The sequence below is a fragment of the Schistocerca gregaria genome, chromosome 4, assembly GCF_023897955.1.
Source record: "Schistocerca gregaria isolate iqSchGreg1 chromosome 4, iqSchGreg1.2, whole genome shotgun sequence".
NCBI classification, from domain to species: Eukaryota; Metazoa; Arthropoda; class Insecta; order Orthoptera; family Acrididae; genus Schistocerca; species Schistocerca gregaria.
In genome coordinates this window covers 617,945,731-617,972,684 of record NC_064923.1, presented here as the reverse complement: position 1 = coordinate 617,972,684, position 26,954 = coordinate 617,945,731, and the positions used below count along the sequence as shown (strand labels likewise).

General features: G+C 41.3%; 1 protein-coding gene across 1 annotated transcript in view; it reads left to right on the top strand.

The window, feature by feature from the left end:
* The first annotated feature begins 203 nt into the window (after positions 1-203).
* Positions 204-26,954, top strand: part of LOC126267838 (plasma membrane calcium-transporting ATPase 4-like) — a 125,826-nt gene continuing 99,075 nt past the window's right edge. Inside the window, exons 1-5 of the mRNA XM_049973143.1 lie at positions 204-239; positions 586-652; positions 840-899; positions 1,048-1,115; positions 1,212-1,453. Of these exons, the coding sequence (XP_049829100.1) occupies positions 204-239; positions 586-652; positions 840-899; positions 1,048-1,115; positions 1,212-1,453 (473 nt within the window). The remainder of the gene's footprint in view (positions 240-585; positions 653-839; positions 900-1,047; positions 1,116-1,211; positions 1,454-26,954) is intronic.

Sequence of the window (26,954 nt, the reverse complement as noted above, 5' to 3'; positions counted from 1 at the left end):
AGCCGTTAGCAGTTAAAAGATGCAAGAAATTGCACTGGATTCCCAATGAAAATAAGACAGGAACTGCTTGTTTTTGCAGTAAATGAAAGAATCCAAATGATTCTGAAAGTAAAATGTGGGACAATTGAAGGAAATGAGGATTCTAAACTTGCTTCTAGAATAAAACCGACAGGAAAGAGGGACATAGGATGACCACTTAAAAGATGGAACTAATTCTTCCATTGGCTTTATATTTGATTGTCCTGCACTGACATTCTGCTGTAGTTCATTCATCTCATGACTGAACCAAGCAAATGAACAAATAAGAGCCATTATAGTTAATAGCACTGATCAGAAATAGGTAGAAAAAGTAAGGTGTAGTGGCAATCGTAGTGTATCACTTATGTGTGCACTGCAGATTTGCAGCCCTTATGCAAATGAGTGCAATAGTTTAGCATCTGCATGGTGGTAGATAAGCATATGACTTGCCTGTGGCTATCAAGATGCACTCATAGGGCTGCATTACCTAGCAAGACAGCACTGATCGTCTTCAGCAACTTCTGCCAATGTTCATGAAATGTATTCACCCTCTCTCGCACATCACAGCTGTGTTCAGGCCATCTGAATAGGCAATGTGCCTGTGGAGCTCTAGTCCCTATAAGCAGTCCATGCAGTACTGAAAGCTCCCTTCTGCATTTACTATAACGTAAAGGCAGCTACCACCACACACACACACACACACACACACACACACACACACACACACACAGACACTCACACACACACACACACACACACACACACACACACACACACACACTAGCATGTTCAGGTTGCTAAAATGAAATTTTTATGAGCAGTCAAAGGGTGCACTAAGTTGGACAGGATTTTTAATGAAAAATCTGAGAAAAGTCCCAACAGTAATTACACAAAAATTCTATACTCTCACAGTGGTCACCTTAATCTATCATTCTCACCACAAATTCTCCCCACTAATTGTGTTCTATGCACATGTTAAAGAGACACATTCTCTCAGTTTTTGACAGTTACTTCTTCTTTTTATTTCAGGAATAGCTGAGTTAATCATAAAATTCACAGTATTAGTCTCCTCCAAAAGTCCATCAATCTCATTTCATGTTGTTCTAATGCTACTGTGTAAAATCTAAACATTCTCAAAATAATATAAGTTCTGTGTTAATTTTTACTCTAATTTTTTTTAATGTTTTGCTCAGCTGCCCATAAGATATGGATCTCCAATTCTGTATGATGGTGATCATACAGAGTGTGCATTACTACAATTTGTGCAAGATCTTGGGAGAAGCTATGATGCCATACGATATGCATACCCATGTGATTCAATTACAAAGACTTATCATTTTAACACAGAGCGTAAATACATGATGACTGTGGTTCCTCGTAAAACAGGAGGATACCGTCTCTTTGTTAAGGGTGCTCCAGAAGTTGTACTGAAAAAGTGAGTATACACTTCAAATAAATACTTTAAAAATAAATCCATTACTGTCGTCTCAGCTTTTCACTTTTAATCAGTTTTATGGCATCTCATTAGTGATAAAGTGTTATGAGTGGTAAAATACCAGATTATTACATCAGCATAAACAGCCATTGGTTAAGAATTTTCAACAGTCAGCAGATATTTTAACTCTACCCAATTTTAACTCAGTCAATGTGAAATGTCAGTTGTCTTTATTGCATCAAAGTATTTGAGGACTGCGAAATAAAATTAATGAATTAACTGTCTGCATAGATGAATTAGAGTCTTCAAACCTAGCTGACATAATCTGCCTCTCTGAACATCATGTGATCACTGGTACAGAACTTTTAAGTGTTACAGGGTTTAGGTTAGCATATCACTTTTGTAGATCAGAAATAGAGAAAGGAGGAGTTGCCACATTCATCAGGAACTGTCATAAATTTAAGAACATAGACATTCATAAATTTTGCCTAGAACAGCATATGGAAGCATGTGCAACAGAAGTAGAATTTCACAGGAAAACCTTCATAATATTAAGTGTACATCGAGCACCTGCAGGTAACTTTAATCTGTTCGTAAACCACCTTGAAGCTGCACTGGCCCATTTAACAACCAAACACAAAGAAATAGTGGTAGCTGGTGATTTCAGTGTAGATTTCCTTAAAGACTCTCCCAATAAGAACTTATTTGAGTTAATAACACTATCATTCAACTTAATTTCCACTACAAAGTTCCCCACTAGGGTAGCCAATTGCTCACAAAAAGCCACTGATATTATTTTTATAGAAAAGTCCAACGAACAAAATTATATTACAAAACCAATAGTCAATGGCCTCTCAGACCATGACATGCAGTTCCTTCTGTTAAATGTTAATAATGAACGGGATATAAAATCTGTTAAATCTGAGCTCAAGAGGGTAATCAATAAGCCAAAAATTGATTATTTTAGGACATTCCTCAGAGACATTCACTGGACTGATGTTTACAGTGCTCATGGCATGAATGAAAAATATAACACTTTTGCTGATAAAGTGCTTACCTTATTCGAACACTGTTTTCCCCCAAAATTTACCAATGTTAGAGCAAAGTCTACAAAGAAGCCATAAATTACTCAAGGAATAGGGGTATCTTGTAATAATAATAAAAAAAAAAAAAAAAAAAAAAAAAAGACTGAAGCTTCCTGGCAGATTAAAACTGTGTGCCTGACTGAGACTCGAACTTGGGACCTTTGCCTTCCGCAGGCAAGTGCTCTACCATCTGAGCTACCAAAGCACGACTCACGCCTGGTACTCACAGCTTTACTTCTGCCAGTATCTTGTCTGCAAGGTTCGCAGGAGAGCTTCTGTAAAGTTTGGAAGGTAGGAGACGAGATACTGGCAGAAGTAAAGCTGTGAGTACCGGGTGTGAGTCATGCTTCGATAGCTCAGATGGTAGGGCACTTGCCTGTGAAAGGCAAAGGTCCCGACTTTGAGTCTCGGTCAGGCACACAGTTTTAATCTGCCAGGAAGTTTCATATCAGCACACTCTCTGCTGCAGAGTGAAAAACTCATTCTAAAAAGAAGACTGTATCTGTCAATCCGAAACAGTTCCGATGTTGATGCAATAGCAGATTACAAGAAATATGACAAAATATTAAAGACTGTAATACAGACATCAAAGGAAATATATTACAAGGAAAAGATAGACATATCAGATAACAAAATAAAAACAATGTGGGATATAGTGAAGGAGGAAACCGTTAGAACCAGACATGAAGAGGAACAAATAGCATTAACAGTAAATGATACATTGGTGACAGATGTGTTTAGTGTTGCAGAACTTTTTAACAAACATTTTATAACTGTTACTGAAAAGATGGGGTTGTCAGGTTTGGTAGATGCTGCTATGGAATGCCTCAGACCAGACATTTCAAGTAACTTCCATAGAATGAGTTTGACCCTCACTACCCCAGCAGAAATAATGTCCATCATAAAATCTTTAAAATCAAAAACATCTAGTGGAAATGATGAAATATCAACAAAGTTAATTAAAGAATGTGATTGTGAGCTAAATAACACATTAAGCTATCTGTGTAACCAGTCGTTTATCAGTGGAATATTTCCTGAATGGTTGAAATATGCTGAAGTTAAGCCACTGTTTAAGAAGGGAGATAAATAAAAAGCATTGAATTTCCATCCAATTTCACTGTCGCCACCATTCTCAAAACTTTTAGAAAAAGTAATGTACAGTCAGCTTTATAACCATCTTATCTCAAATAACATACTGTCAAAGTCACAGTTTGGACTTCTAAAGGGTTCTGATATTGAGGAGGCTATCTACACTTACAGTGTGTGGCACCGATGAGGTAGACACCAGCATCAATATGCATTTGCCTTCAGACTCTGAGCGTCGTCTTTGGACTCTGAGCATTATCTTTTGGCTGTTCCGCCATGTTCATTTCTTTGTGAGCCTTGCATGTGTTTAGGTGAATAAGTGAACTACTGCTATATGGGTGTTGTTTGGTGTAACCAACACAAACAATCTCCTCACTGGTGACCCCGATTTGTAACGTCTTCCTGTTTTGCCATTTTACTGCATCCACGACCTCCACATTTGTTATTTTCGCGTGTATTACATCGACACAGCATTCAAACAATGACTTCGGCCCAGTGTCTAATGCCGGATTTTGTGGTCGACATGCATCCTGTTGCAGGTGGTATACACCAGCCAGGACTGCAGCACAATTTCTCTCACTCAATGATTCCGTTGAATTCACTGGACGTTTTCGAGCCTGCAACAATACCTGAGGTTAGGAGTACGCATGACTCCGGCTATCCAACGCCTTTGTTGCTGCCACATGTGCACTGCCTCACCAACTGTGCAGTTACCTCTTATGGATCTCCATGCAGTGCAGGACCTATACAGATTTCTGCAAATGCTTCGCCAGACAACGTACTACCACCAGCACAACAATTTGCCACGTCAAAATCCATGCAGTACCACGTGCATACCTGCCACGTGGCCAGAATTGCTTTGTCCACAGGTCAACCTCCGACCACGACTGCGCCTGCCTTGCTTCAGCGTCAGCACATGCCTTCCTACTTCAATTGCTCATCCCGCAACAGGAACAATTACTTGTTATCTGTGCCTGACCCTCTCCTCCGTCCCACTGCTATGCCTCAGTGTTTTGTGCCATCACATTCACCTTATGAACAGTGAACATTCACACAGCCAGTCTCATGTTCGACATCATTTCCCACACTGTGCTTGTGGACAGCCTGCACCTCCACAGCCTCCCTGCAACACAGGTGGTCCCGGCTCTGGTTATATGTCGAGCTTTCCATGGACTAACACGCGTTCTCAAACTTGGAACTTTTTCTCACCAGGAGCCTCTGCACCAACTCCAGTCAAGTTTCCACTACCGTTCTTGGCACATCTCGGTGCCTCATCCTCGTCTGTCTTTCGCAAGGCATCAATCTGAATACACCCAGAACGTGTTGAGCCTCATCAACCGCAATCGACATATTACAGTGTCTCAACCGCGTCACAACGGATCGCACTCAACCGCAACATGTCACCTTCATGCCAACACGCTAACACCCGCCATTGCCACATCCCCTGGAGGCACACTCTCCTGGAATACTACAGCAACAGCAGCTTGATGCAGGCAGTACCACGACGAACTCAACCTGTTCTTCCGAACATTCTACAACGCTTACTGATGCTACTGCCGTTTAATCCCGACAGAGCTACAACCTGATTCAAAATTGTGGACAAAGTGTTCGACCATTACAAGCTCGACGAGTCAACCATGTTTCTGTGCCTCATCACCGACCTGTACGACCAGGAGGATTTGATTGCTGACCTGGTCGACGCCCCGGACTCATCTACCCAGTACAATCTAGCCAAAAAGACAGTTCTGCGTTCGATTCCATGCTCAACTGAGGCAGCAATGCGGCAAGTGCTCCATGTCAAGCAACTAGGCAATGACAAACCTTCGCAGCTCTGGAGATGGCTACATCCTCTGGTCAGTGCCAGTATACTGTCTGACACAGCTCTCCTCGCCATCTGGTCAGATAAACTATCTCCTAACTTCTGCTTTGGTCTGGCTCGAAGGTCTCCCGAACATGTCGAGCAAAGAATGGCAATTGCTGACAAGCTACACGATGCATCCCTGCTCTATTTCGCCAGCCACTGCCTACCTGACAAATCTCAGGTTCAGGCTCATTGTCCTGTGGCTGCACAAGGCTGGGGCCATACTGTGCCAACCGTTCTGCTCGCTCCGGGAAGCAGTTGTGAGTGGTAGCGGGAGGTAAACACAGGGAGGCTCGGTTGCTGGGACTGTTATCAGATTCATCATACTTACTCCACCCACGCTGATGCCCCCTCCTGAAACCAAACCTGCTGTGGCTTCCAGACCTCGGCTACAGTCAGTGGCAACGAACATTCCACAGGAAGTGCAACCGCACTACCCATACTGATACTTCCACACAAGGTTTGGTGAGGTAGCATGGAACTGCAGACCACCCTGCTACTTCCCAAACACCAGTTGCAGGTAGGTCCGGGTGCTGCCTCCTGTGCACAACATGACAGGCACACCCCAGTGCTCCATTCTGTCCAGGAACGACTGGATAATTGCGGACGAATTTACATTAAAGACATTTTGTTGGGATACATTTTCCTAGTGGACACAGGCGCTTATGTTTCACTACTGCCTACATCCTTAGCGTCGTTGAACATCCGCCCTCATCATACTTCACTGCAAGCAGTGAAGTCAACTAAACTACAATGCTCGAGTTCAACTTCCCACATCATCCCACTCTCCGCAAACTGCAAACTTGAGCGGACTTCTTTAGTGTGCAAAATTGACGAATCTATACTAGGCATTGACTTCTTGCAGCACCACAAACTTACCTAGTGCAAAACACCGTGTTTCATCATCTGTCCAAGACTCACTTTCCCTGTGCTCCGTTGAGCAAGCCCCCCTGTGACACATTGGTCCGGGCTCATCTCATCCATACATCCTCGTCTCTGTCGACGACATTACAAGAAACCATGCACAAGTGCCTTGTCGAGCTAGAACACATTACTCACTTATGCAATGAAAACTTTGAGCTCTCCCTCCGGCTCCACGAAACGCAACTCCAGCTCTGCGATGCATCAAAGGAATTACAGACAATACAGCAAGGACAAAGCAAAGTCAGTAAGTGTGATGAATATGCTAACAGTCCCAGCAACCGAGCCTCCTTGTGTTTACCTCCCGCTACCCCTCACAACTCCGCTATCAAGACTGCCATAACGTGTACTGACATTTCCGCAGAGCCACACCCTCCTAAAACGGCAGCATTTGACACTCGGCCGGACAAAAGTGCGCATGGGCGATGAGCATCACGTGTTCCAGAACTGACGGCTCCTACCCCGCCCCTCGCAGACAGCACCTCGAACTATGCAACTTCGACTCCTGCTCGCCGCCATGCAACTGCCACTGACAACTTAAAAAGTGCACTCACACCAAGCATTTCGCGCACGACCGTGCTGCCACAGGACGCGCCCTCGCACAATGGACTCACTAATGGTTCACGAGCTTTACCGAGCCCTCCTGACCACAGTGCTGCTGCTTTGGGCCGGCGGCCATCTTGTCGCGTTGATGCCTGGGACATTTTGCCGCCTCAGCTCCCGTCGGATCCGCTGAGTGGCTCCAAACACCACGACCACGCCTTGCCTGTCCCTCCCGCCACACATTGTAAACAAACCGCCTCCTGCGACGCCGACAACATTTCCGTCGTCACCAATGGCACGGTTCACAAGCTTCGCCTCATGCCAGGTCCCCTGATCTCCAGTAAACCATGTAGACTTTTTCCTGAAAGCCTCTCCAACCTTAAAAATCAGATTTCTGAACTACTAAGCTCCGGCGTCATTGAACACTCTGCCAGTAGCTGGTCTATGCCCATACATATGACACGCTAGAAAGACGGGTCCTGGCGCATGTGCGGAGACTACTTTCAACTAAATGCATGAACAATTATGGACACCCACCCGATACTCAACATTGCTGACTTTACCAATTCCCTCGCAGTTGTAACCACGTTCTCTGTCATTGACTGCAAACAGGCCTACCATCAGATCCCCATGGCACCTGAACACATTGTGAAGACAGCAATCACCACCCCAATTGGGTTATTTCAGTTTCAATTCATGCCCTTCGGTCTGAAAAATGCAACCCAGACCTGGCAATGCTTCATCAACGAAGTGCTATTCGACCTAAAATTCTGCTTTGCTTATCTTGATGACATTCTTGTGTTCAGCTCCTCTGTCGAGGACAACATTTGATATGTTCGAACTGTTATGAACACCGTCATGGCAGCACGCATCGATACCAACCAATACGAATTGCAGCTACATCATCACGCTGTCACTTTTCTTGGTTTTTGGGTCTATGATGACGGCATTCCACCGCCCCCTGAGAAAGGATAAACAATACTAAACCTACCCAGACCTTCATCATTCAAAGAGCTGCTGTGCTTTCTGGGGATGGTTATTTATTATCATTGACATCTACCTCAGGCTGTGGAGATTTAGGCTTCACTGACAGGTGCCTTGGCAGGCACCAACACTTTTGGTTCTTGGCCCGTTCCATGGAGCCCTGCTATGACTGACTCTTTCACTGCCCTCAAAAATCTTCTTGCTGAGGCCTGCACCATTGTGCATCCTCATCCCAATGCACAGCTTTTCATCACCATGGATGTGAGCGATACTGCCATCGGCACTGACCTTAGCCAGACTGTCGACGACCAAACTTCGTCTCTGCAGTTCATCTCGTGCAAGCTGACCAATGCACAATGAAAATATTCCGTGTTGACAGGGAGTTGCTGGCAGTCTATGAAGCAATCAATCATTTTAAGACTGATGTTGAGGGACGTCCTTTCTATGTGTTAACAGACCACAAACCCCTGGTTGCTGCCATTACAAACCTGCCAGCTGACCCGCCTCCTTGCCGCTTCAGATACATGGACTTCATTTCTCAGTTCACCACTGATGTCAGACACATAAAGGGTACTAACAATATAGTTGCTGATTTCCTTTCAAAACGGGACACCGTCCATTTGCTGTTACACCTCTCTGAACTGCTTAACCTCCAACCTGCCCATGAGGAAACACAAAACATGATTCCAGACTCTACTTCTTCACTACACTTCATCTGCATCACCTTCCCTGGCATTTTTGGTGAGATCTGGTGCGACGACAGTACGGGCACGTTACGCCCCCTCATCCCAAACATGCTCCATCGAGCTGTCTTCAATGCATTGCATAATTTAGCCCACCCCGGTGTTTGTGCATCTGCCCACCTCGTAACAGAGGGCTTTGTGTGTGGAAATGTCAACAAGGGCTGCCAGCACTGGGCATGCTCCTGAGTCATGTGCCAACGCTGTGAAGTACACGAGCACACTTCATCCCCCCTCAGCTCCTTTTCGATCCCTCTTGGGCATTTCCTGCATATTCGTATTGACATTGTTGGCCCTCTTTCCCCCCTCTAACGACTTTTGTTATGTTCTCTCGTTCATCGACTGACCAACTTGCTGGGTCATGGCTGTCCCCTCCCAATATTACAGCAGAAACTGTTGCTCGAGCTTTCTTTGAATCATGGGTATTGCATTTCGGATGTCCAGCTATCATCACAACTGACCAGGGCAGACAATTTGAGTTGGCCCTGTTGAACAGAATTTGTAACATTTGCAGCATCTGGTGCTTCTATTCCACAGCATATAGTCAAGCGCTGGCACCGTACTCTCAAGGTGGCTCTTCGATGCGATGACCCTCTATGGGTGGAGGCCCTTCCCCTTGTGCTTCTCGGCATTCCTGCAATCCATAAGGGAGGCCTCAAAGGCGCAATAGCCGAGTTCGTATATGTTCAGAACATTGTTCTCCCTGGCGAACGTGTGAGCCCTTCCACTTCTCTCCCTCAGTCTCACTTACCTTCTTTCATTGACCACATCAGACGTCACTTCATCAACTTCCATATCCCTCCACCAGCTAGCCATTCCTGCCCTAAAGTTCACATCCCGAAATCTCTGGACAATTGTGAGTACATCATGCTCCGAGATGACACTGTCCATGCTCCCATCCAACCTCCATATACCAGCCCATACCAAGTTCTCTGGCGCTCCGCCAACACCTATGACATCCAGATGAAAGATTCAGCTGTTACAGTCCCTCTCAACAAACTTAAGCCTGCTCAAGTCGAGTCTTCTTCTACCCCCCTTCAGGCCACGACCACTCCACTCACTGTTGTGGCTCACGACACTCAATCCACTCCCTCCACATTGGACTTACACACTTGATCAAGTGACTTCCAACTCCAATCAGTGAGCTCTCCACTGACCTCATCCTCTACGCCAGTCTCACGCACTGCATTGAGTGACTTCCAGTTCCAATCATTGAGTTTTCCTCCAACCTCGCCCTCTACTCTGGTTTCACACGCTCCATCGAGTGAACACATGCTCCCCACGTTGAGCTTACCTACCATCATGCCCTCTCTGCCGGGCCCTTCGCAGGTCTCTTCGACCTCCCCACCATTGCCTGCTTTGCACTGTTGAAGTTTCTCACGCGCCCCCCCTCCCCCCTTCCATCTTGAACCTGCCCTCACTCGAGATTGTGCAATTATCCACTGTTCGTTGTGTGTTTCTCCTCATCCAGTGCTCATGACATGACCTCCACCATTCCCTGCCACCTGGTTAAATGTGTTCCCCTAACGCCTGACGTCGACCTGTACATGCTTTGTGTGTTTACCACACCCACCGAAGTCATCATTGTTGTTGCTCTGTTCCACCCACAAACTGCCGGCCTACCTGTCGCCGCACAACCAGCATGCCCATTATGACTCCCAGCTCACTTCAATTAAGTAAATTAGAATATTATAATGTAACAGGAAATGCTACAAAAAGTTTCAAATCTTATATCTCTGGCAGGAAAAAAAAGGTGTTATTAGGAAAGAGACATGTATCAAGCTATCAGGCATCATCCAACTGGGAATTAGTTGCATGTGGGGTCCCACAAGGTTCCATTTTGGGGCCCTTACTTTTTATTTCGTATATCAATGACCTTCCATCAGTAACATTACCAGATGCCAAGTTCATTTTGTTTGCCGATGATACAAACATGGTAATAAATACCAAATCAAGTGTAGTCTTAGAAAGATCAGCTAATAAAATAATTGTGGACTTTAATCACTGGTTCCTAGTCTATTCTTTGTCACTAAACTTGTAAGGGGTGTCCCACGAGTATATGTCTAACCTACGATGACAAGAAGATAGAAGAATTGGATAGTGTTAAGTTCTTGGGATTACAGCTTGATAATAAATTCAACTGGGAGGAGCACACCACAGAACTGCTGAAGCGTCTTAACAAATCTCTGTTTGCAATGCGAATTTTGTCAGACGTAGGGGATATAAGAATGAAAAAGCTGGTGTAATATGCTTACTTTCATTCCATAATGTCATATGGGATTATTTTTTGGGGTTATTCATCAAGCCAAGCTAAAGTTTTTTGGGCACAAAAATGTGCAGTAAGAGTTATATGTGGTGTGAACTCAATAACATCCTGCAAAATCCTGTTTAGGGAACTAGGGATACTAACTACTGCTTCCCATTATATTTATTCCTTAATGAAGTTTGTCATTAAAAATATATTACTTTTTCAAAGCAACAGCTCAATTCATGGAATCAGTGCTGGAAATAAGAATAATTTTCACAAGGACTTAAAGTCACTTAGTCTTGTAGAAAAAGTTGTGCATTAATTAGGAACACACATTTTCAATAACTTGCCAGCAGCCATAAAAATCATAACAACCAATGAAATTCAGTTTAAGAGAAGCCTAAAGGATTTATTGATGGCCAACTCCTCCTACTCCATTAATGAATGTCTCAATAAAACCAACTGATTTGTATATATAAAATTTCTGCACAATTTCAGTGCAGTAATGTGTTCATTGTAAAAATGTGTGTGTGTGTGTAAGTACAATCTAACTTCTGCACTATTTCAGTGCAGTATTGTGTTCATTGCAAATAAGTATTATAGTAGTTGAATTACATGTTTATTACCTTGTTGTTGTTGTTGTTGTTGTTGTTGTCTTCAGTCCTGAGACTGGTTTGATGCAGCTCTCCATGCTACTCTATCCTGTGCAAGCTGCTTCATCTCCCAGTACCTACTGCAACCTACATCCTTCTGAATCTGCTTAGTGTACTCATCTCTCGGTCTCCCTCTACGATTTTTACCCTCCACGCTGCCCTCCAATGCTAAATTTGTGATCCCTTGATGCCTCAAAACATGTCCTACCAACCGATCCCTTCTTCTAGTCAAGTTGTGTCACAAACTTCTCTTCTCCCCAATCCTATTCAATACCTCCTCATTAGTTACGTGCTCTATCCACCTTATCTTCAGTATTCTTCTGTAGCACCACATTTCGAAAGATTCTATTCTCTTCTTGTCCAAACTAGTTATCGTCCATGTTTCACTTCCATACATGGCTACACTCCAAACAAATACTTTCAGAAACGACTTCCTGATACATAAATCGATATTCGATGTTAACAAATTTCTCTTCTTCAGAAACGCTTTCCTTGCCATTGCCAGTCTACATTTTATATCCTCTCTACTTCGACCATCATCAGTTATTTTACTTCCTAAATAGCAAAACTCCTTTACTACTTTAGGTGTCTCATTTCCTAATCTAATTCCCTCAGCATTACCCGATTTAATTTGACTACATTCCATTATTCTCGTTTTGCTTTTGTTAATGTTCATCTTATATCCTCCTTTCAAGACACTGTCCATTCCATTCAACTGCTCTTCCAAGTCCTTTGCCGTCTCTGACTGAATTACAATGTCATCGGCGAACCTCAAAGTTTTTACTTCGTCTCCATGAATTTTAATACCTACTCCAAATTTTTCTTTTGTTTCCTTTACTGCTTGCTCAATATACAGATTGAATAACATCAGGGAGAGGCTACAACCCTGTCTCACTCCTTTCCCAACCACTGCTTCCCTTTCATGCCCCTCGACTCTTATGACTGCCATCTGGTTTCTGTACAAATTATAAATAGCCTTTTGCTCCCTGTATTTTACCCCTGCCACCTTTAGAATTTGAAAAAGAGTATTCCAGTCAACATTGTCAAAAGCTTTCTCTAAGTCGACAAATGCTAGAAACGTAGGTTTACCTTTTCTTAATCTTTCTTCTATTTTTTATTTTAAGTTCAGTGCATTAGTATTTGTAAAACGACGCTTTCATATAGTGTTCATTAAAAAATGACGATCATTCCACTTGGGACCTGTGGAATGGTACATTAGCTTATTTGTTTGAGTTATAAATATTTGTCATGTATTGTTGTTTTTCTGACATGTTCCACATCCTGGAGGACTTCCTCACTACAGATCAATTGGAATGAAGTAAATCTAATCTAATCTAATCTAATCTAATACTAAATATGAGTAGTATGTTGTCTCACTAGTATTTTATGAATCAAATTTATTCCCCTACAAATTCTGTGTTTCGACATTACAGATTTCATACTGTTACATAGTTCATAGCATAGTTCAATTTATCATGTGCTCAAGTATAAACATTTATGTAACATTCATCACTACTGATATACTATTATTGTATTGTGTGGTTCTGAGCAGACCAAGAAGGACATTACTTTTCTGTAATTGAGGATAATTAAGAACTGTGAACAATAAGATGTGGTTAAATTTGTTACTTCCTATCACCCATTAGCAACAATAAATTTCTTTCCTCTTTTTTGAAATTATCTTGCGCTGCCTGATTTCCAGCACATTGTAGTGTAATTTTTAAAAAGAAAATGATAATTTTCATTAGTGAAGGTTTATGATTGAAAAAAAACTTGAATTGTATCAAAACCTTAACTGTGTTATTACTGAAACTTCCTCACAGGTTAAAACTGTGAGCTGGACTTGTGATGTTCATCTACTTTATTTCTTTGTTGATAGTCCTCAGTGTCAATGCACTGCACTGTTATACTGGCTGAAAATGGGGGGGGAGGGGGGGTTGTGGTAGTTCAGCACTGAGTACTGTAAATGATGTAGCCAACAGTTGCACAGCTGCATTTTGTAGTTTTTTTACAGTCTACTGTTCACAACCCCCCCCCCCCCCCCCCCTCCCCCCTCCAATCATCAATCCCCAATCCCCAATGTTACACAATTATATGGCCAGTTCACTATTGGTAAACATTGATAAGTCTCATTAATAGGTTGCAGGCAACATCATACTGCTACAGTAATTTACTGTTGAAAATCAGTGTTCAGTAAAAACCTAACCACACAGTTCACAAGTCTTGCAGAATACTACAGTGCACGTGACTCTATTTTTCAAGTAAATTAAACAAAAAGTATCATTAATTGTTCTAATACACAGCCAATTTGTATTACTCTTATTCCACTGTTTTAAGTTGATGGATTGTTGTTAATCTAACCAATACATCTTTCATGGCTGAAAATCGACCACAGATTGACTGTCTGTTTTGGGACCAAAAATAATTTCTTTATATGTCCTCACAATTACATTGTTTGATGTTAAAGTTACAGAAATAACAATGAAAACATAATTCATTCAATGAACTGAGTACATTGAAAAATTCCTCCTTTACAACAGTTTCTTGTACCACAAAAGTTAGGTCAAATTATTTCCTTAAATTATGAAATTAAGAGAGAAGTTATACAAACAATACTTTTGTCAAGCTTGCTAATTATTTTGGAATCAATTATGGGATGGCTGTGCTAATGTGTTTTTGAATAGAGCCAAATAAATATCTTAAGAATCCTAATAGTTCTTCTTCCAAATATTTATAATTATTACAGAATTTGTATTTGTTTATAAGTCAACAATAGAATCTAAGTTCCAAACCAATTACTGATTGCACCCTAAAACAAAAGACAGTAACTAGGAATGGTCAAAATAAATTAGGAAATTAATAATTTACACAAAACTAAGCACAAAATTAGACCTGGTGCTATATTTCTTAAGACTGAGGGCCAACCTTTTTCTTTTATGGAAATGTAGATTATACTCAGGCATGTTAATGGTAATTAGGTAAAAATGAAAATAAAATAAATTTAAGGAGGCAGATGGCAAAACAAGAAAGGAAGTAAAGAGATCCCTGATTTTTTCGTCACAGACTGGGACTCAAAGTTTGGATGACCTTAGCCTTTTGTGGACAGGTGCTCTACCAACTGAGCTACATAAACATGACTCGTGGCCCATCCTCACAACTTTACTTCCACCATTACCTCATTACTAACATGCAAACTAAGAAAAGATAAGTGGACACATAGGTTGGCATGACCTGGGAGATTTTTTCACACTGCTAGTCATGCAAGTTTCACAGGAGAACTTCTGTGAAGTTTGGAAGGTAGGAGATAAGGTGCTGGTAGAAGTGAAGCTGTGAGGATGCGTCATGAGTCACACTTGGGTAGCTCAGTTGGGAGAGCATTTGCTCACAACATGCAAAGGTCCTGAGCTCAAGTCTTGGTCCAATATACAGTTTTTATCTGCCAAGAAGTTTTGCATCAGTGCACACTCCACTACAGAGTGAAAATCTCATTCGGTATTATTACTGTGCCAGTTGTGAAGTTACACTACAATGGATGGCTGTGACTATGCCTATAGTGTGCATTATAAAGGGAAGAAAGAAAGTAAATTTCTTTAACATTGTACATCAAAATAACAAATACCTACAATTTCTTTGCAGAGTGGATCATTTGTAAATAAGGTTTATGTTTTACTCCATAACTAATGATACACTTCCAGTGCATTAGTTGTCGTTTACACCACATACTTCTTCTCCAGCAGATTGTACTGGATCAGTTGAAAAATAAATTACACTTTGTATGAACTCTAAATCATATTTTAACTCATAATACACACTTAGCATCCAAAAAACAAGCTATCCTTATAGTAAGAAGAAAAGACAAGGACAGAGAGACATATTCTGATCTAGATAGTCTGAAAGTTCTTTTCTACCTTTTTTCCAGAGAGAGCCTCATTAGCATTTAGAGGCACGTGTTCACATAAGCCACAGTATTTGCATTGAGAGAGTCTTGCTGTGATGAAGAAAAAATAAATAATAAAAATATTCAGATGAATGTATACAAAAGTTTTTATGTTTCCTTGCTCCCTATCTATTTGTTACAATACAATATGACACTTGTCTAATGCTAACTTCTTCTATTTTTAAGTTGGAACTATCTTTCTTCTTCACATTACAATTGTTGGAGGGTGACTTCTTGACATTTTTTGACTGTCACTTACTTCATCATATAAATTTATATCTAACCCTGATCTAAACCCTCTCTCATCATAAAGTTCACTTTGAGTTATTACATTTTTTGCCCTACCTCCAAACACTACTTTGTCACTAGGTTCTTTCTTAATGTTAACCACCTGCTCATCATTTTCAACCAAACTATCTCCTTCACCCTTTCCACTCATTTTGGCAAACAATTAATCACACTTAACAACAGAAACACTTTAACTTACAAATTATTTCCACGTCTGCCATTGCTGTCAGTGGAATTTGTCATCAGTTCACTTCTCCTCCTCACAGCTTATACCTGCTCACTGCTTTGTGTACATCCTGAAACTCTACCTTGCCAGTTCCATATTGGCTTGTGTCCAAAATGGCACTGTGGATGATTCAGGCAGTGCTGCTGTTTTGTCAAAGCCCTCTCCATGTAAAGCCTCCCCATCTGTATTTCAAACAATAAAATGTGCACTGACCAGAAATTTATCTGGGCACTGTCTTATTTGCAGTTTATTCACTATGCCAGTTCATCTGCACCACACAGAATTATATTCTTCTGTCCAATAGTTACTTCATTTCTGTATATAAACCATTCTGTATCATTTTAATAATTCCTAAGTTCACTAAAGTGTCACATTTTGCAAAGTTTGTAAGTCCTAATTGTTCCAGGATGAACAATCTTCATCCAAATTAGCACCTTATGTGACAGAATTGTTCAGCATTTCATAGTCTTGTCATTAGTAGCACCAATCTATCCATAAATTCCCCAACGGTTTTGTTTGCAGATGATACTTCCGTTTTAATTGAAGATGATGATGCAGAAAAAGTTGCGAGCTCCATCATAAGCAAACTGGATACCTTATAAAACTGGTTCCAGTAAAATGGGTTGAAACTGAACATTGCAAAAACCCATATGGTACATTTAAAAACCAAATAGTCGAATTTGTGGAACTAAAATTACAATGTTAAAATTGCGTCGTGTGGAGACGTTGTAGTTAACCGCTCCATAAATCAAGATTATTTGGCATCACTAAAGTGCATGTTATGTAATAAAATCATGTCAAGTGATGTCAGAATATGCTCAATTATGCATAAATAGTATCATTCACATTGCTTCGCAAAAATAGACCAACTTAAAATCTAGTTCTGGTTTACAGGAAGTCTTGAAGGACTACAAAAACAAAAATCCTGTGTTATGAAATCAGTGTCTTGTGATACTAGGTGGCGCCAATGATGTGTACAAGAATGAACTAAAAACTGCAATTACTGTTTTAAGAGAAACATTAACTAAAATAGACAATTAAAAGGTGATTGTGGTAGGCCTACCTCATAAGCATGACCTTATGGAATCCTCTACTGTAAACAGAGACGTCCAAAAGGCCAAAATGGCTTACAGGATATGCCAGTCCAATCCAAATGCTTCTTTATTCAGCATAAGTGGTCTGGAAAGAAAACAGAAGTGATCGGGACAGAAAACATTTCACAGCACATGGCATGTATCTAAATAGAAAGGGATAAATATTACTCAGCCAGAGTATTAAATTGTTTCTAGAAAGTGCTAATCATATAAATGAGAGCTGTAATACCATTGCACTGCCATCAGAAGAAAAAGTATGCAAAGAATCATCCATAGCTAAGACAATTGTAGGCCTGCAAAATCCTTATGTACCAGATAATCCAGAAGACATGGAAGCTGTCACTGCATACCCAACTGCATCCACACGAACAACACCAACAGTAGTAGAAATAGAAACATCAACAACATAGGAAGAAGAAACAACTGCATGCCCACATGTACTCACAACAGCAGCAGCAGCAGAAGACACAGAAACGCCACCAACAGAAGAAGAGGAAACAGCTTCAGGTTAAATGTATAGTGTAACACACAGGCAAAAAACAGTGCCTCCATCACACCTGAAAGATTTTTTGATGTCAGGCACAAAGAGGAGGAAACCACCATGATTAGTAGAACCAAATTTTTAACTTTATTTCGTCAAAATATACAGTCCATAAAGAATAAAGTTCAACAACTAGAAATAGAATTACAAAAACTAGACAGAACCATTGTGTGTATTACTGAGCATTGGTGTAAGGAAAATGAAATTATATATTTTGCATTAACACCTTATGACCTGGACTTTTCCTATAATAGAAATTCCATGAAAATTGGGGTTCATATATTTATGTGAAAAAAGGCATAACATTTAAAATTAGAAAAGATCTTATAGCATTAAGTGAAAACAAACATTTTGAACTATCAGAAGTTGAAATAACGGAAAACAGCTTGTCAAAAAAATTAATTGTATTTTGTGTATATAGACCCCCAGTGGTAATATGGACATTTTTTCCTCAAAACTCAATCAGAGCTTGTTTTTCAATCAGAGCTTAGAAAAGGTAATTTGTCCAAAAATGAACATTCTCATATGTGGGGATTTAAACATCAACACAATGAAATCAGATGATCTTAGTAGTACCTACTAGAACATTCTCTGCAACTATTGCATAACATCACTCGTTAACTGTCCAATTAGAGTGACCAAACAATCTTCCTCAATAATAGACCATGCAGCATCAGACATAGAAAGGAAGCACTGCCACTTACTTGTTCAAAATGTATGCCTATCAGATCATCTCTGTCAGATATTAAAAGCAAATATTTGTGTAGAAAAGTCTGCTAAATTGAATGCATGCAAGAGAGCCTTCTCAGATTCAAACCTACGGTATGTCATTTCTCATCTCAGTTACAACATGAAGGGTGGGAGGGAGTGTACAAAGAAACAAATGTAAACAAAATGTTTAATAAGTTCATGACAATATTTAAACTAAAATTTGAGGAAGCATTCCCCAAAAAACTGCATTCAATTGGAGCAACAAACTGTAGAGGACAAGGACCACATGTGGTGCGGTTGCTTTAGCCAATCTATCAAGAACATTCTAATAAACATGCCGCCACATAACTGACAGATTCAGCAGTGGTCTGCACTCTTTAAGGGCATCAGAGGTGGGCATCGACATTGGTTCGACCAATCGGGCATTCGGTCATTTTTATGTCGTCGCCATCAGTGACGCTGTTCCCGAGAACCGGCCGGTGGAGGGCATTGCTCGCTGCTGCACCGGTGACTCCCGGCATCGTCATGAGCCACAGCATCTGCAGGAAGCACACTAGGCCAGGCCGCATGCTCCTAACCTTCTACCGCCTGTGCAGCCACTGTTCGAGCATGGCGTCATGTTCCCCAGGCTGCGTGCATCAGCACGTTTCCACCATGACACGAGCGGTGGGACTGGGCTACCAGAAAATGTATTGGAAGAACCAACAATAAAGAGGAAGATTGCTAAAAACAGCCACCCTCTTCTACCCAGCTGCACACTACAACCCTGACCACGTCATCCGCTCCAGTCATCCTAAAACAAGTTGTGTCAGTCGGGCAACCTTCGCATCACACACCCCTCTTACAATTGGTGATAGTAGTCATCTTCTCCCTGGATTTGGAGGAAATTGTGGCTGGTAATCAATGAGGATATGTGGCACCTGAGAAGGGCAACAATGGATCAGCAACTCTTGCAACATGACAAGTAAGTGCCAGTTTTTCGTTTGGTGGTTTGTCTGAACCTATAGCACAGTCCATATTCCCTTCCTGTTCTACTTTATAGGCTCACTGTAGTCTTGATTCGATAGCTGGTAGTGATGGAGCAGTCTGTGTCAGCCAAGGTGGCTATTCAGCAGCTACTTGAGTGAGTGTTGGAAATAGAGATAGAGTTTGCTCGGGGTCTAAAGAAGCGAGCAAGGAATGGTTTCCTTTTAATGCAGTAATTCTTGACACTAATGCTGCGTCTTTGGTCACCCCTTCCTCGGGAAAAGCTGGGGAGGATGTTATGATTTTTTTTGAGAACCTTAGCATGGTTGATAAATTGGGAAATTGGGGTGCAGAAACACTTTTTCATATGGCTAAGTTGAAAGTATCTGTGGATGCTTGATTATACGTTACATGACATGAAGAATTAAGGGATGCTTGGATATTTGAAGTATTCAAAAAAGGGTTGCTGGAAAGGTATCAGAGGAAAAATATGTCTAGATATTATCGGGAACAATTTAATAGAATGTATCAAAGGAATGGGAAATCAATAGAAGCTTTTGTAGATCGAATTCGAAAAATTAATGTTAATACCTATGAGCTAATAGATTCAGATAGAGTTAATGTAGTCATTCTACAGGAAGCTGATTAGAGGGCACTAAACGCATTTTTGCAGGAATACAACCCGAAACCTCTTGCAAAATTAGAGTGGATTTCCCTAAGACTCTCAATGTGACAGTCAGAATCTCTGTGGCGTTAGAGGAAGTTGAAGCAGTAACAAAGATGCGGGACAGGAAAGCAGTGTTTAATAAAGAAATAAAATGTTTCAGATGTGGTCAGATGGGACACATTAGACATGATTGCTAGAAAGTGCAGTGCAGGAAATATAGATGTTGGTGTCATTGGGAGCGTAATTGCAATGGGTCCTGGCAGAAACATGATAGGAAACCCCAAGGTGGGCCTCACCCCCCCCCCCCCCCCTCGGTTAAACGGAGCAGCACTGTGCAACACCCCTGGTAAGGATTAATGCTAGTGAAGAATCAGTGGTACTTTTTTCTGATGGGCTTGGTGAGGGGCAGACCGTGCAAATTTTTATTGGATACAGGGTCTCAGGTATCTGTGGTGAGTAGAAATGTACTTGGTATAGTAGAATTAAAACCACCATGCTGGGCGTTAATTGGCATGGGTGGGGTGCAGGTGAAGTCACTCGGATCAGTGGTGTTAAACTTCCAAATGGAAATGAGGAACTTCCAGGTGAGGGAAGAAGTTCGTCCAGTTGTTGGCAGCAGCTATGATGTCATACTCAGATTGGATTTCCTGGCTGCACATCACGCAAGAGTTATCCTGGAATGGCATACAGTAGAACTTGTCAGAATACAATTTCGCTTAGGTTCTGTGGCCGAAAGACCATTACTGTCACAAGGAACCACCCAAACGTTGGGTGGGCCACCTAAACTGCATACAAGGTCCCTTAGGGTTAACTTGTGGGATACTATACTGAAGGGTACAGGGAAAATAATCTGGGCAGATGTTTGACCTAGCGTGCTGGTAAATTCGTTGTGTGTCATTGAACCTTTGTCTGAGAATGAGCTGCTGCATAAAATGAAGTGTTTTATGCGCTGTAGCGTGTCCTATGTGTGAGAGATAGAAGTAAAAAAGGTTGTGCCGGTCAGTATTGATAATTTTGGCCTTGAAGAAGTGCAGTTAGCAAGGGGACTATAATAGTGAACCTGGAGATAATAGGGGGAGATAAACTGGATAAGGATTTTGCAACAGATTACACAATGCCAGGAGAGTCTGTCAGCTGGGCTGCACTGAGGGGTAAAGTAGCACATTTAGAAGGGCAAGACAGAGAAGTCATGGAGAATCTTTTGATAGAATATAAAGAGTAATTTAATTCTCATGTTCCACTGGCCACCACAGCATTAGTTCAGCTCTACACCTCCACTGGGAATGAAGCACTGGTGTATAAATATCCATACCATGTTCAAAAAGTTTACAGCCTCTCATGGAAGAATTTATTAATCAGCAGCGTCAGGATGGGATAATAGAAACCATTATTAGTCTCTGGTGCACTCCTGTCATGATAGTGGGTAAAAGATCACCTGATGGGGACAAGGCATATTGTTTTTGTTGTGATTATCGTTTCCTGAATCAAAAAACTGTATCGAATCGATACCCAATGCCTAATATCACTGAAACTCTGGGTAATTTGGGTCAGTGTCAGTACTTCACAACCTTGGATCTTCAAAGCGGGTACCATCAGTTGGATGTTGCTCCAGAAGGCCAACTGCAGACAGCTTTTTCAACACCTACAGGTCATTTTCAGTATTGGTGAATGCATTTTGGACTCAAAAATGCTCTGGCAACCTTCCAACAGTTAGTAGATAGCATGTTACGAGGGCTGAAACCTAATCAGTGTATGGTATATTTGGATGACATAATTGTTTCCTCAAAGGACGTGCAAGAACATGTGCGCTGTTTGCATGAAGTTTTAGATCATCTGTAAGCAGCACCGTTAACTCTTCATGTGGGAAAATGTCATTTTTTAATGCAAGAAGTCCATGATTTAGGTCATATTACAAGACAGTAGGGTGTCTACATGAATCCAAAACTTGTAGAGACGGTAATGAATTTTCCAACACCTACAAAAGTAAAAGAGTTGCAGTCTTTTCAAAAGTTAAAAAAATTGTTAACATGTAGTCCAGTTTTGACTTTTACAGATTTTAGTAAACAGTTTATATTATCTTGTTACTCTAGCAATTTTGCTTTGGGCATTGTACTATCTCAGGAAATAGATGGGCAGGAACACCTGATAGTATATGCTTCCAGACAGCTAAACAAGGCAGAAAAAAATTACTCAACAACTGAGAAGGATTTATTGGCATTAATTTTCGGAATAACCTATTTCCAGTGTTATTTGTATGGACAAAATTTCAAGGTGATTAATGACCATGCAGCACTTAAGTGGTTCTTAGGGCTTAAAGACCCAATGAGTTGATTAACTAAGGGGACTTTGTGTCTTAGTGAGTATGATTTTGAAGTGATTCATGGATCGGGTAAATCGCACAGAAACTCGGATGGTCTGAGTCATGAAGTATGCGCCCTGGAATGCAGAGGAATAAATGAGAACAAATTGGAGGAGGCACAAACCACCAAGACAGATTGTCAATGATTTACCTCATAGCAACAGTTCATCATGGAAGATGGGATATTGTACCATAAAACTAAGAACGGTCCACGCATAGTTGTACCAGAAAAATTGCAAAGTGAAACTTTAAGGCAAGCACATGATTCAATGTTTTCTGGTCATTCGGGGTGAAGAGCAGTGGAAAGGAGGGTAGCACAGAGTTATTGGCGGTCAACACGTAGGCAAGATGATGATCAGTACATAAAGAATTGCGTTCTGGGCAGAATGGAGTCATCAGAAAACTGTGTTGCAACGACTGCCGGAAGTGGATAGACCTTTTCAATTACTTGGCTTAGACATATTGGGACCGTTTATGCAAACACGAGTGAGTAATCACTATGTTTTAACAGTAATAGATCATTTTTTGTGCTATGTGTCTATGACAGCTATTCCGGACCAGCGAGCTGAAACAGTGGCTCACACCATGGTACATCAACGGATATTGAAATTCAGAACACCTGAAACTATAATTACAGATCAAGTGACAAACTTTATGTCTAATTTGATGAAACAGTTATGCAAGTTGTTGCATGCAAAGAAATTGAGAACAAGTGCATTACACCCACAGGCTAATGGTTGGACTGAGAGAGTTCATGGTACAATAGCTAAGATGTTAAGTTATTATGTAAATTGGCAACACAACAATTGGCATTTGTAACCATGGCATATAATTCAAAAGTGCATGAAAGTACAGGATTTTCTCCGTATGAAGTACTGTTCATTCGGAAGATGCCATCTCCATTTGAATTGCTCAAGACCCCACCAGGAACCGATGTTTTGGCTATTAAGGATTTATCCACAAAGTTGAAAACAATCTGGCAGCAGGTGAAAAAAATGAATGCTAAAGTGTTAGAGAGACAGGACAAAGTTCACAATAGAAAAGCGGCTTTACCCAAATATCATGTAGGACAATGGGTGATGATGACTAATCCATATGTGCCAAAAGACAAAACGAAAACATTTGTATCCCATTATCAAGGTTCTTTCCAGGTGATCGAGATGACATCTCTGGTGAATGTAAAATTAGATCTGCCAACTCGCCATACTATTGTGCATGTGAGCTGAATTAGGCCTTTCAAGGGGAGTTTTGAGGAACTTCCTTCTTTGTCTGCAGTAACTTCTAGTGGAGAGAAAGAGAATCTAAGAAAAAGAATAAGAAAGGAGAAGATAAACAAGAGAACCAAGTAAATTGTGGAAGAAATCAGACATGCTATTATGCTCTTAGGCTACGTGTAAAAAGGAAGAGCTAATGTGAGTTGTTTTCCTTTTGTTTCTCAGGAGGCATGACATTCTGGTAAGACCAGCTGTTCCAGCATCATGAGTTGTGCTGAAGAGGGAATAGGGATGAGGGAAGGTGTGCTCTATCTCCCAGCATAGTTATTCTGTTTTGCTGTTGCAACTTAGCTGAAGCCTGAAAGGTACATGCTAGTGTGTTTTGTTCTTGCAACAAGCGGACATAATTATGTCCAGACATCAGTGGACCTCAAGGGTGGACTGTAATATTTGGGTGGTTGAAGACAAAATCCGTAAATTAGAGGATATATTTAGTGAACTTCATTCCATGGTGGCTAATCAGTCAAGGTTTAATGACACACAGGGGGAATATCAGCTACAATGATCAGCTTTTGCACGCTTAAAAGCTCAATTGCAGAAAACTGCAGGGTTAATCCCGCACATCTGTAGGAAAAGAGGATGGTTAGACGCAGGTGGTCATATCCTAATAACTGTTTTTGGGACCATTGCCTCAGAAGATAGTAAAAGTATTAATGAAATGCTTTGGCAGGTACAGGGTAATGTGAATAACAACCAGGGAATGTTAGATCTTCACACAACCAAATTAGAGAGTTTAGAGAAATATGTAGTTAATAATATGCACCAATTGCGAGCTTTGGCCACAACCTTGATGTCCCACATTAAGGCCATAGCCAACACAACCAATCTTAAGTTGGGTATAATCAAATACCAGTTGGATAACATCAGTTCACAGCTGGCAATCACTAAGCTGCTCTGTTTTCTTTCTGATAGTATTACGGAAGCACACATAGAAGCCATGGAACTACAGAAGGCTTTGTTGTACATGATGTTTGGGTTCCCAACCCCAGTACTGTTACATTCAGAACAACTTTGGGAAGGATTATGGAAAGTTCAATCAGAATTGCCCACATCCCTGGAGCTGCTGAAGACAATAACAGACAAACACTTATCTCTGTACTACTAAATTACGACTGTTACCAGTATGTGGACGGGTACCCTGCTGAGAATTCATATCATAATATCATTAACAAGTAAAGATTGTAAATTTGAATGTTACGTCTTGCATACGTATCCAGTGAAGTGTGAAATTTTGCAAAAATTTGTACAATTAACCATATGGTAAATACTGTTAGTGGCCCGTAACAGACAAGCTGATGCCTTCCTCACTGCAAAAGACTTGCTGCATTGTCGAACAGGTCCAGTTACCATCTGCCCCATGAAATTGTTGCACACTGTTCCCAAATCTTGTGAGTATTCTTTATTCTGCTCACAAGAACCAGTCATGGAGTGCCCTAAGGAAATTATAGCAGGCATTATGCAGTTATTTCAGCAACTGGACCCACATTGGGTATTTTCAGTAATGGAAAACACAGTCGTTAATTGCATTTGTTACGAGCAGGGTATGCAAGGGAGTATGGAAAGAATAGAATTGCAGAGGTAGGGACTGTTAATTAGTGGCACACAGTGTGACATATCAGGGTCAACTTTCCATTTACGGGCCATGATTACTGGAGCTACAATCTTGAACATAACATGCACATTGATCTATGTACCTGACCAACCAGTGCAATTCATCATGAAACAAAATCTCACTCTTTTGAATAGCACTTTAGACCCGACTTTGCTCGCCCCTTTGGACCAGATGCTAGCAGCTCAGGGAGTGCGTGAGTACCGTAATGAGCATAGGCAACACTTACTAGTTATTGGAACATCAACCACCACCACCTAAATTTTTATCTTTGTCGTAGGATTAGTGTACTATTGGCTCAAAAGGAAGGTAACCCAAATCCCACCCCTTCCAACCTTTAACCTAAGGGTCCAAACAAAATCACTGAACAGTTGTGAGGCACTGCAGCAGAACACTGAGTAATGTTTATGAACAAAGATTAGACTGAGGATAGAAGTAAATGAACACAGTGTAAATAGTGAATCAATCACATTTTGTGGTGTTTGTGAAGTGAACTGTAGTTGTTTTGACTTTTTGGTTGAATTCAGGGACGAATTCTTTTTGTATGAGGGAGGAATTGTAGTGGACAAGGGGTTATTTTTAGGAAATATGGTGTGCAATTGTTATTTAGTGTGTATCAGTGCACGATGCACCAGCCTCATGGCAGACAGCAGACGAAGGCTGGCTGGTGCGTTATGCAGGTGACACAGTTTTGCAATGAGCGTCAGTATGTGTGTACTTGCGCGGCAGCCATCAAGAGCCAGAATGCAGCATTAGCAGAATTACGCAGGCACAGGCCATGTGTGGTGTGGTTGCATTAGCCAACTCATCGAGAACATTCTAATAAACATGCCACTGTTGATTCAGCAGTGGTCTGCACTATTTAAGGGCGTCGGCATCGGTTCGGCCGATTGGGTGTTCGGTCACTGTTCGTTGACATCATCAGTGACCCTGTCCCCGAGGACCAGCTGGCAGAGGGCATTGCGCACTGCTGCACCAGCAACTCCCAGCGTCATTACGAGCTGCCGCATCTGCAGGAGGTGAGCTAGGCCTGGCCTCGTGCTGCTAACCTCCTGCCGCCTGCACAGCCACTGACGAAGCACAGCATCACGTCCCCCGGGCTGTGCGCATCAGAACATCTCCACCATGACAAACGTATTGGAAGAACCAACAATTAAGAGGAAGATTGTTAAAAACAGCCACCCTATTCTACCCAGCCATGCAGTAAAACCCTGACCCTGGTCATCCTATTACAAAACAAAAATAAAGGGTGATCAGGATATCAAGAGATCCCCTGAAACACTAAGGTATCTTGCATGCATCAAAAATAGTCAAAGTGACCCAGCTTTTTTTAGAGTTCTAGAAAAATTACAGGAGAACTTACAAATGGCAAAACAAGGCAGATAACAAAAGTAGAACAATCAGGAACATAATTAAACAGGAGACAGTAAATGATGGACAAAGAATCTGGAAAAACAGATTAAAAGCAAAGATGTTGAAACCAGCAACCCAAAGGAACTAGCAAACTTTTTGAATGAATACTCTGGTGGGACTGCTAAGAAACTGCAAGACAAATTTCTAGACACACATGTTCTGCACCAACAGGACCAGCCACCACACTCAAGGGTGTTCTTTCCAACATTAGAGAAAGAGGTGGCACAGATGATACATCATCAAAAGAATAAAAAATCCACAGAGTTAGATGAGATCCCAGTCAGTGTGCTAAAGA